At 31.3% G+C, this 12,175-nt stretch overlaps 1 protein-coding gene across 1 annotated transcript in view; it reads right to left on the reverse strand.

Annotated features, from left to right (window-relative positions):
- Nucleotides 1-12,175, reverse strand: part of LOC113375923 — a 112,003-nt gene that overhangs the window by 11,964 nt on the left and 87,864 nt on the right. The window contains exons 58-63 of the mRNA XM_026615862.1: nucleotides 9,990-10,190; nucleotides 9,756-9,877; nucleotides 6,957-7,108; nucleotides 6,324-6,435; nucleotides 6,122-6,253; nucleotides 1,955-2,158 (exon numbers count right to left, since the gene is read on the reverse strand). Coding sequence (XP_026471647.1) covers nucleotides 1,955-2,158; nucleotides 6,122-6,253; nucleotides 6,324-6,435; nucleotides 6,957-7,108; nucleotides 9,756-9,877; nucleotides 9,990-10,190 — 923 coding nt within the window. The remainder of the gene's footprint in view (nucleotides 1-1,954; nucleotides 2,159-6,121; nucleotides 6,254-6,323; nucleotides 6,436-6,956; nucleotides 7,109-9,755; nucleotides 9,878-9,989; nucleotides 10,191-12,175) is intronic.

A 12,175-nucleotide genomic window follows, 5' to 3' on the forward strand; every position in this document is an offset into this window, starting at 1 on the left:
TCCACGTTTAAGCTCAAACTACCGAATCGATTTAAAAAAATTAAAACTGTTCGAAAGATATTAGTTGGGAATGATACTGATTAGTTTAGGTGAAAATCTACCGAGCCATTTTCTTGCAATTATCTGTTGAAAAAAAAAATGAACTTTTTTTGGCGATATATATCATGGTCTTATAGAAATTACTGAAATAGTACGCCCTTAAAACAAGTAGTTTAATTTTAAAAATTCATCAAAGTTTGAGAAAATGAGTAGTTTTTTTTGACGTTTGTTAAAATTAAAATTAGACGATTTACTTGTAGAACGATAGAGTACTTGGTCTTAATGAACATACTAACCATTAAAGTCCTACGAAAACTGGTTCAATTATAAAATTATTGATTTGTGAAAATTTGGTTTAGAAAATACTCCGAGTTAACGTGTTCGTTCGTTTTCAATTATGTGTAATAAATCTTCTCGGAATACTTCTAATCACTCATAAATTAATTTGTTTATTATTGATTAAGTCGATTATTTACACATATCGGGAAGTTCATGTAACTTGCCTCAAGGCTAAATACCAATATTAACTAGTTTGTATTGACGGGATGAAGAACCGGTAAAATGATCATTAAACGTATGCACATCAAATTATCAGATATTTTTAGGGATTTCAGTAATAAGTACCAATATTTATCCGTTTCCGTTAGACTGCGATATTTTATCTTTAGAACAGTTACGTAGTGATTGTTTTGGAAAGGAGTTCAATATTTTCAATAATTTCATAATAAAAAAAAATCAATTTTCTGTACGGGAAGATCCTGTAATTTGGCTTAAGGCACGATGCCATGTATATAGCGATGCCAGACAGCGCTAGTTCCTTATGTAGATTGATGACCACGCTGATTAAAATATTTTTGTTACACCACTTGAAAAACAGCTATTATTTTCATTTATAAACAAATTGCTTTCTACCAGATCAGTTTTGTACTAATTAACTTCCCGTAGGGCAAGTTATAGTAATCGCAAAAAAATCGAAAATGAAAATTTTATATATCTTTACGTTTCAAAGGTTTCTGAACATTTTGGCATACCTTAGAAAAATGGATGTATGTGTGTGTGTGTGTGTGTGTGTGTGTATGTATGTATGTATGTACGTGTGTGTATGTATGTGCGGATACAAATTTTCGTCGACGATTTCGGGAACACAAATCAACCGATTTGAATATTTCAAAAAGCATTCGATTCGTATTGATAAGGAGACGTGCTGATTAGTTTTTGGCGAAGGCAGGTCTAGCCGTTCCGAAGATACGGGGCAAAAAGTGCCGACAACGGTAACTTAGTTTTTAAGAGAACGGAGCGTCCGATTTGAATAATTCAAAAACATTTGACTTGTATTGACAAGATAAAGAATCGATAAAATTTTCATGAAGGTAGGTCTAGCGGTTTCGGAGATATGGAGGAAAAAGTAAAAAAATGAGCCATTTGGCGGTCAAAAATGATCATTAGACATATGCACATCAAATTATCAGATATTTTATAGAGATTTTAACAATAAGTATACATTTTGTTAACATTCCTATGGGTTCCGTACCAATGCTTATGCGTTAGACAGCGACGCGGCGCTTACGCGCTTTATATTTTGTCCCTATGCAGTTAAAGCAGTACGATTGCTTTGAAAAAAAGTTCAGAGCTTCCACAATATGTCAAAATAAAGAAATAAAATTTTTTTCAAAAAAAAATTAAAAAGAAATTTTTTTATTTTTTTAATTTTTTTCAAAAAAAAGTAATTTTTTGTCCAATTTATAGTTTCTCAAAAATCTTATTTTTTCAAAGTAAATTTTTTTCAAAAATGTTAATCGTTTTTAAAAAATTAATAATTTTTGGTACGGGAAGTTTCAGCAATTTGCCTTAAGGCACGATGCCTTAATTGCCTTAAGACAGAATTCCACTTACAGCTAGTTAATTATTATTTTACTCACCGTGTCCTGGCTCGGCGGTGTCTGGTAGTCGCAGGAGTGGCAGTGGGTGTAGGCTGTCCCGTAGTCGCGCGCCGTGCACTCGCATATCTGACAAGCGGACGGAACCGCAGAAACCGCCACTCGTTTTGCAAAAACGCTCACGAATTTTTTCACCGGATTACGCTTGTCACTTTCCATTTTCTTTGCGGTGAATAGCGAACCTGTCGGGGATAGATCGATATTAGTTTTATATAACGGATAGTATATGATATTCGTGGCTACTGACAAATTAATTAAAAAATTTCAGTTTATGAACAAATAAACTATCTATACATTTAAGTAATGCAATGAAAATTCAAATGTTTGTCATTATTAACTTCTCGTAGGGTAAGTTATTGTAATGGGCCGAAAATCGGAATTGAAAATTTTTACATTTCTCGACGTTTTGAAGGTTTCTGAACATTTTGGCATACTTCAGAAAAAATGGATGTGTGTGTGTATGTATGTATGGATACAAATTTTCGCCCACGTTTTCGGGCGTACGGATCAACCGTACGCCCGATTAAAAAACATTCGACTCCTATTGATAAGGAGATGTGCTGATTAGTTTTTGGTAGAGGCAGGTCCAGCAGGTACGGAGATAACGAGCAAAGAGTGCAGAAAATAGAAATCGAGTTTTTGAGAGAACGGAGCATCCGATTTGAATGATCTAAAAAACATTCAATTAGTAATGATTGGGAGAAGTGTTTATTAGTTTTTGGCAAAGGCAGGCCCAACCATTTTGAAGATACGGAGCTAAATTTGTAAAAAATGGCAGTTTTTGAGAGAACTAAGCGTCCGATTTAAATGATTCAAAGAACTTTCTGCTTGTCTTAACAAAATAATTGATTTTGGAAAAAAAATTTTGTTCCAATTTTTTTTTTTTTTTTTTTTAGTTTTTTGTATATCGAAAATATTTCAGATTTTATTTTTAATTCTGACTATAGTTTGTTATAGCAATTCAGTTTATATAATTCTTAGAAATATTAGACAATGTTACAATATTTATAATAATCTATTTGAAAACATTCAGTATTCCTCAAACATTTCGTTACGGTACGGGAAGTTCCAGCAATTTGCCTTAAGGCACGATGCCATAATTGCCTCAAGACAGAATTCCACTTACAGCTAGTCGTCAATCATTTTATCGTCGATACAGACACAATTTTCAGCTTCACGTAGGGTAAGTTATAGTAATCGCAAACAAAAAAGGGCGTATGTGTATATGTGTCGTATGTAAAGGGCCGGATTTAAAAATTTGGCGCCCTGGCGTACTGACAAAAATGCCGCCTCATCCCAGGATTTTTACTTAAACTGTTTTTATGTAAAAAATTATTTTAAATTCTTTTAAAATTCATTTCGCATTACATACTATAAATAGTGGTACTTGGCATCGCAAATTACTTGTACGGCAAATTGCTTGTACTTCCCGTACCAAAAATTAAAATTAAAAAAAAAAAAAATATTGTGAAAACTTTGAAAAAAAATTAATTTTTTGAAAAATTTGAGTTTTTTGTATTTTTAAGCGCTGCGTCGCAATATCATGGATATACAATGTTACAGAACCCATAGAAATGTAAACAAAATTTATACTTATTATTAAAATATCTGACCGCCAAATGTTTTTTCAAATCTCGAATTTTTTTTTATTAGGTCACCGAAACCGCTAGAATTGTCTCCCACAAATTTATGTAGTTCTTCATTTTGTCTATACATATAATTTTTTTAATGATATTGGACGTTTCGTTTCTCAAAAACTGAATTATCATTTTTGACATTTCGGCCCGTCTTTTCGAATAAGTTGGACCTGCCTTGGACTAATAACTAATCTGCACGTCTCGTTAAATAAGAATCGTTATCATTCAAATAAAATTCAATTTTAATAAATTTAACCCTTTCTTCCACTCGGATGCCGCCGCTCCGGCGACAAAATTCATATAAATCTCGGAATTCGCGAGTGGAAAGGGTTAATAAATAAAAGTTCATAATTTTCTAAAACATTCAAAATATCAAAAAAGGTTTCTTAAATTCAATTTTTTTCATTTTTCGAAAAATTTCAAAGCTCTTTATAAAATGTAATTTTTAGTACGGGTAATTTCAGTAACGCACAATGCCATGCGTCACTAGTTTAATTTTTTTCGGCACTATAAGCTGGAAGTGCACAAATTCGTCATCTTAAGAGTGCTCGCGATCTGAAGAACATACTTTTCTTAAACTTTCAGCTCATTTACGAATCTTTTTATTAGCAAAATTGCCAGATTTTGCATTGCAATCGTATTATGTTTTGTTAATTATATTTTTTGAATAAAAAATGTTATTGAGAAAAAAATTTTGTTTTTACTACGCAAATTTTGCCGCCTCCGGAAATTTGCCACCCTGGGCAGTAGCTCCTACTGCCCCTACTGTAAATCCAGCACTGGGTATGTATGTATGTATGTTCGGATACAAATTTTGGTCTACGATTACTAGAGCATGGATTTTGACCGACTTGAATGATTCAAAAAACATTCGATTCCTATTGTAGGGAGACGTTCTGATTAGTTTTTGACTAAGACAGGCCCAGCCGTTTCGAAGATACGGAGCAAAATGTGCAAAAATGCAAATTCAATTTTTGGTAGATCGGAACGTCCGATTTAAATGATTCAAAAAATATTTTATTTAATTGACGGAATGAAGAAATGGTTAAATTTTTAGGAAGTCAGGTTTAGCGGTTTCGCAGATGCAATGATAATAGTTAAAACCCCATATTTGCGGTCAAAAATAATTATTAGACTTTAATAATAAGTACAATTTTTTTTGTTTTTGTCTGAGTACCAAGATTTAAAATATTGAACCGTTAAACTGCAATGCGGCGCTTAAGCGCTTCGATATTTCGCCCTTTCAAACAGTTATGCAGCGCTGTCGCAATGAAAAAAGTATCAATATTTTCAAGAAAACTTGAAGCTTTTCGAGAAATTCTAGAAATTTGCCTTGAGGCGCGATGCAATGCATCTCTAGTTAATATATAATGTATAGGCCTATTTTCGGATAAGATGGCTCTGTTATCTACAGAAAAATTAATTATATTTGGAATAAAAGAGTTCATGCGTGCGCGATATTTTTATATTGAACACGTTGTGAAACCGTAGTAAATTATATTACTTTGCGATAAGCAAGGTGTGATATAAAAGAAATTTATGATCACATTTATAAAAGAAATGGCTTTTCCCATTATTGTTTTGACAAAAAATTATTTTTGTTCACGGTACATTGAATCTTCTTTTTCAAACCGTTGTGAAAACAATCTAACATCTTTCTAAATATTCGAAGATAGCCAGTACTTAACGTTTGCAGTAACAGTTTTTGTAAACCAATGAATTTTTGAATTATTTTGAAAAGTATTTTAATTTTTTGATAATAGTATACTTAACTTCCCGTAGGGTAAGTTATAGTAATCGCAAAAAAATCGAAAGAGAAATTTTTTGCATATCTTTACAAGGTCTTCTGAACATTTTGACATGTCTTAGAAAAAATGTATGTATGTGTTTGTGTGTGTGTGTATGTGCGAATACACTTTTTTGGCTGGTATCGGAAAAGGTTTTGGCAAATGCAGTTCCAGTCGTTCCAAAGATCCAGGAAAAAAGTGCAAAAATTGTATTTGTATCGAAGGAATGAAGAATTGATTTAATACTTGGGAAGGCAGGTCCAGCGGTTTTAAAGATGAAATTAAAAAAGTAAAAAAACGCCATTTAATAGAGATTCAATAATAAGTACAAATTTTGTTCACATATCTGTGGGCTCCGTACAAAAATTATAATGTTTATTACAATATGGGAAGTTCCAGCATTTTGCCCTAAGACGTGATGGCATACACTTAATTTTTTGTGGTTTGCTACTGATTACTATAATACGATTGGTTATGATGATGTTATTGCCACATTACAAACAATTAACCTTTGGACACGACTCTACCTTTAAAATTTATTTTTTTCGGTAATTGCTGTCTATTTTGATATTACTCTATTACTGTCCATGCCTTAAATTGGTAATAGGAAATCACAAATTATACAAGTATCATTTCAATTATGTTGCTGTGCTCGTGTTTGTAAAATACTGTGCTGTTTTTTCCTGGATAAATCAAATAGTATTATTTCATAATTAATTACCATTGGATCCTAGTGCCAATCTGGAACAATATCCCAAAGTAGCTTTTGGAAGTCTCACCGAGTCTCTCAGTTCCTTGTCTCCAATCAGTCCATTGACGTCTTTTTTCGTATATGCGGTGACTTGATCGATACCTGTAATAATACGATAATTATATTAGTAAATAATATTTTGTTTCATATATTGTATTGTATTTTTACGAACCGTAAAATGCTTTATTTGTTTTCACTTTATCAAAGGTAAATTCTTCATTGATCAGCATGTGCAGTTTTATGCCACTTTCCAGCAGGAGGGAATTTATAGCAGCGTAATCCAGCTATTAAATAATTTAGAGACGAAACATTAGTGCAAATAAAATTGATGAATAAAATCGAGAAAAATTAGTAGGAGGATCTTGATTGATTTTTTTTTTCAACATGATGGTTACAGTTCACGTTCTTTGCGTTCTTGTTTTTTTCTTTGACAAAAAGAAGTAAAAATGTTTTTGTTGTCGGTTATTTTGAAATTTGTAAAATGAATTAAAAATTGTGTGATGAGTGTTATTTATTGCTTTGAAACATAACACTTGGTAACAATGGTCAGAAGTAAGTATGTTCTGATAATAAAATTTATGTGTGCTAACTTTATACTTAAAGGATTGTTTTTTATTTAAAATGCGTCTACCATAATAGTTTCAGTTGACAACTCATGTTTTCCATATATCAGAGTGTGTATTAAATTGGATTATAAAAGGCTCGTTTTGTTTTAATTGTGGTACGCATTTAGAATTCATATTTTTTTTAAATATAATTTCATTAAAAATTAATTAAACTTAGATAGTTAGGGAAGTGAACTTACTTTCATATCTTTTGGATTGCAAGTTGAGCATGGTAATGTGATGAATATCTTCGATACTCCTGGTCTAAATACTAATTTGCTCGCAAATGCAACCGCTTCAAATATATCTTTACTACCTTCTGCATCGCCCTTTGAAAGACTCTCTTTAGAACCTAAAATATAATCATACGTGTAATCCATTTAACATTTTTAATCAACTATGATTGTGGAAAATGATTTCAAAAAATTCTTATTACTTTATTTAATGCATATTATTAACTTTCCATAGGGTAAGTTATAGTAATCGCAGTAAAATCGAAAATGAAGTTTTTAATATATTTTTACGTTTTAGAGGTTTCTGAACATTTCGGCATACCTTAGAAAAAATTGATGTATGTGTGTGCGGATACAATATTTTGTCTATGATTTCGAGAACACGGATCAACAGATCTAAACGATTTAATAAGTATTTAGTTTTTATCGATAAGGAGACGAGCTGATTAGTTTTTGGCAAAGGTAGGCCTCGCCATTTCGAAGATACGGCGCAAAAAGGGCCAAAAATGGTATTTCAGATTTTGAGAGAACGGAGCGTCCAATTTCAATAATTCATTTTTTCAAACATTTTACTTGTATTCACCAAGTGAACAACTGGTAAAATTTTTGAGAAGGCAGATCTAGTGTTTCCGGAGATCCAATACAAAAAGTAAAAAATAATGCCACTTGGCAGTCAAAAATGATCATTAGACATATGCACATTATATTACCAAATTTTGTGTACATTTACATATGTTTCGTACCAATGTTCTACACGTTAATCTGCGACGAAGCGCTTACGCGCTTCGATATTTCGGCTCTAAAACAGCTATGCAGCGCGATTGCTTTAATAAAAAGTTCAACATTTTCAAGAAATTTCATAATATAAAAAAAATTTAAATTTTCGAAAAATGTCTAATTTTTTAAAAAATTTCAAAATGCTCAAAAATTAGTTATTTTCAGTTTTGAAAAAATTTTCAAGTTTTTTTTTAAAAAATTTAGTTCTCGGTACGGGAAGCTCTAGCAATTTGCCGCCTCAAGGCACAATGCCATGCACCACTAGTTATACTGTTACTTATTTGCAGAAGTTGGAAAGACCTAAACTAAAAATAAGCAATTGTTGCTTTACGGCTCTTGGATACGAAACTACTGAATTACTACTCATTATTATTTTTTCTTTATTAACTACAAAAATCGAGCAATTTCATTCTAATTCTAAACATTTTTTTGTCAACTATGTTTTGCCAATTCTATTCAATGTGTATGGAGACTGGCTCAGAATTAAACTATAAATATTTATATTATGTTTTTAGATACACGAAATTTAGTAAAGTAACGAAGCTTGTGAATCATAGGAAAAAAGTCAATAATTGGTATTTATCAAGATGTTAACTCAGACTTTATGAAAAAATCTCAAATTCACTTGAAGACTACAAGGCAGAAAAAGTCACAAATGGATATATGTTAGATATGATTGTGCACACGATGCTAATTTTCAACGAGGTTTAAGTGGCGTTTTGCTTAAATGCAACTTGCATGCATTTTCCGGTATGTGTAATTAATAGATTTAGTAATTTAATTTGTAAATGATCAGATAAGTATTCTGTTTACATGTCTACTTATTTACATGTGTATCTTTTTGTCCACTATTCTACCTGTCAACCTGTCTATTTGTGTACAAGTCTCTCTGCCTTCCTGTCTATATGCCTACCTGTTTACTTTTATACTTTTTACCTATCTCTTTTTCTACCTGTTTAGCTTTCTATCTACCTAACATCGAGGGTCTACCTGTATACTTGCGTACTAATAATTTCATTTGTATATCAATGATTAATATTTATATGAATTATTTATATTATTGTATATGAATCTGACATGATAGCTTTATGTTTATCTCCACGTTTGAAGTCGTTCTGAATCGTTCGAGACCAAAATAAGAAAAAGAATATATGTGTCGATATGTGAGCACCGATTTGAAAAATTTATAAGCTTTTTGATGATACTTTATAAAGACTAACTTCAATTAGTTTCTCGGAACGATCGGCTTAAATGGGACATTTTTATGAAACATTTTATGAGTTAAGGGCCTACGACAAGTGGTTTATTTATAAAAAATATCAATTAAAGTTTGCAAAAATAATGTTTTAAATCATTTGTCAAAAATAAGTAATATAGTTGTAGATTTTGTACAAAATGGAAGAACTTGCAAAACACGGATATATTGATTTCTTATTGCTTATGTCGATTATTTGCACATATTGCAATGCTGATGCAACTTGCCTCAAAACAAAAATTCACTTAGGTGAAGTACGGACATAATGACATGGCATTTTGTTTTTTAGTGATATTTATTCATTTAATGATATTATAACCAGTCTCAATCGTTTTTACTCATCTTTGGTTCATTGATCACCAGTAATATACTATTAAGTATGAACTATAATATTTATTAAGCAAAAGTGCAACCTATTACAAAAACATACTGAGAGTAAGGACATACTGAGATGCTAATTTTTAAGAAAGCAGTTTACAAATACATTACAATTACAATTACATTTTGTCCGTATTTCCCCTACATCTAGCTTATTTATTGGTCACCATATAACGCGGTACGAATGCTGTGATTTACACTAATTCTTATAGTCGGTTTTTATAGAACCCACTGCGAATTAGTTCGGATTTTATTGTAAATAGGAGTGTCGTATAGCGCGGATATTCTATTTTACACGGTACGCACTCATCGCGTTATCGAAGGGTTAACTGTAAATAAAATGATTTAATATTTACCGATGATACTGGGATCCAGGTACATGTTGAAGTTCGAGTGATCGGTAAATATTTCATTATTTATAACGACGCTGATTGGCGTAGTTGCGGCTCCTACGCCTCCGAATATGACAGCAGCATATCTGAGAAATAAATTAAAATTGAAACATTAATGCTATAACTAAAAAAATACAAAATATTCAACATCAAATTACAATATTGGCACGATTTCTACTAAGCTGAACTGAAAATTACCGATTTTGTGTTATATTCAAATCTTGGAGTTCCTTTTCTATAGACTGGATCAACGCAATAGCGCTCTTCTTGATCAGCAAGTCTTCATTACAAGATTTGGAGTCAATTAGGAAAATAATATCAGCAGTTCTCGGTGATTTTTGTGGGTCAAACTGTATCCTTTCGCCTTCGTTTAATTTAGACCCATTGATCAGTTCACATCTAAGGTTGGATGATTAAAATATTTATGACATAATATAGTAAAATAATAATGGCAATAAATGGAATTGACTGATGATTTTGCTGGTTCATACTTGTTAAGAAAAATGCTAAATGAAATGTTTTTCAAATAAGCATTAAATAAATATAATTAAAAAATCGAAATTCGAACTAGCAATAAGAGGAAATTTCAAACGGGCACAAGTTGCAGACAAGACAAATGAAATAATTTATTTTGTTCAGTTTTTTTGCAAATGAAGATTCTAAAATTCATCAACCATATTTGAACTAACTTTTCTTAATTTAAGAAAATTATACAGTGATGATTTACGGTAATAATTTTCCAGACTGATCATTGATACAATTTTATAATGTATAGCATATTAGGTTGTGTAAAGCATAATTTGAAGAACTAACTCAAAAAAATAATACAAACTTAATATATTCGGAAGCAAATAATATTTTACTCCGAATTTTATATGGTAATCATGCTTATTGGTCAAATTGGTTGATGATCTTTTCTCACGAATACGCAACTAATGATGTGTATTCTATCTTCAAAAAGCATGTACTGACTTGTTTTGTGCAACATTTTTTAAGTAAAAAGTTACTTTCCAAAGAAATCATTCTTCATACGTTTTCAAATAAAATTTTACTGAAAGCTTTATTCTGTCTAAAATTTTGATAATTTTTGTAAATAATTCTCGACTATTTTGATAGAACTACATTTCACAACGGTTTGCTGAAATAAAACAGAATAAAAGCTTATAAAACAAAAGAATGTTCCCTGGTCAAATGTTACACCGGCGTGGTATATAATGGAATACATTAAATATTACGCAAAATAGACAAAGAAAAAAAAATTAAACTATTTAACTTCCCGAAGGAGAAGTTCATGTTTTCATAAAAAAATCCGAATTGCTAATATTATGTTTTCTCGACGTTTCAAGCCATTCTGAATCGAATGAGACCAAACTTGGAAAAAGTATGTGTGTGTGTGCGTGTGAGTGAACAGATTTTTTGCCGTAAATCGACGTTTTCTCAAAAACGACTGGACCGATTTTAAAAGCCATTCGCTGTATCTCGATGAGGACTATTGTTTGTCAGTTTTGTGCGACGATCGGCCAAGCCGTTTCTTCATGAATCGCAGAAAAGTGAAAAAATTTTCGTCTCCGTTTTAGTACGCAATTCTAAATCGATTTTGAAAATTCAAAAACCGTTCGAAAGATATTGGTTGGGAATCGTGCTGATTAGTTTTTGGTAAAGATCGGCCGGGCCGTTTTTTTGTAATAAAGTTTTTTTTAAAAAAAATTTTGATGATTTTTATGATTATTTTCTTGACGGTAGATATCATAGTCTTCTAGATTATACTAAAATATTACGGCCCTACGACAAGTCGTTTAGCTATAAAAATTCGTCAAAGTTTGCAAAAATTAGTATGATCTTTTTGGCATTTGTCAAAATTAGAACTTTCATCGACGTTCGCTCAAAAACGCCTGAACCGATTTCAGAAATTTAAAAAGCATTTGATGTATCTCGATGAGGATTATCGTTTCTCAGTTTTGTGCGACGATCGGCCGAGCCGTTTCTTTGTTATTTGGAAAAAAGTGTTAAATTTTTTTCCACATTTAAGCTCATACTACCGAATCGATTTTAAGAAATCAAAAACTGTTGAAAGACATTAGTTGGGAATGATACTGATTAATTTTAGGTGAAAATTTACCGAGCCGTTTTCTTGTAATTAACTGTTGAAAATAATTAAAACCGATTTTTATGGAACTTTTTTTGACGATATATATCATGGTCTTATAGAACTTACTAAAATATTACGGTTTTACGACAAGTAGTTTAACTTTAAAAATTCATCAGAGTTTGAGAAAATGAGTAGATTTTTTGAAGTGTGTTAAAATGAAAATTAAATGATTTACTTGGTATAGAATGTTCGTTTGTTTTCAATGATGTGTAATAAATCCACTCGGAATACTTTT

Source organism: Ctenocephalides felis, unplaced genomic scaffold (assembly GCF_003426905.1).
Source record: "Ctenocephalides felis isolate EL2017-DRISC unplaced genomic scaffold, ASM342690v1 CF-g0.4_SCAFFOLD_01886, whole genome shotgun sequence".
NCBI lineage: Eukaryota > Metazoa > Arthropoda > Insecta > Siphonaptera > Pulicidae > Ctenocephalides > Ctenocephalides felis.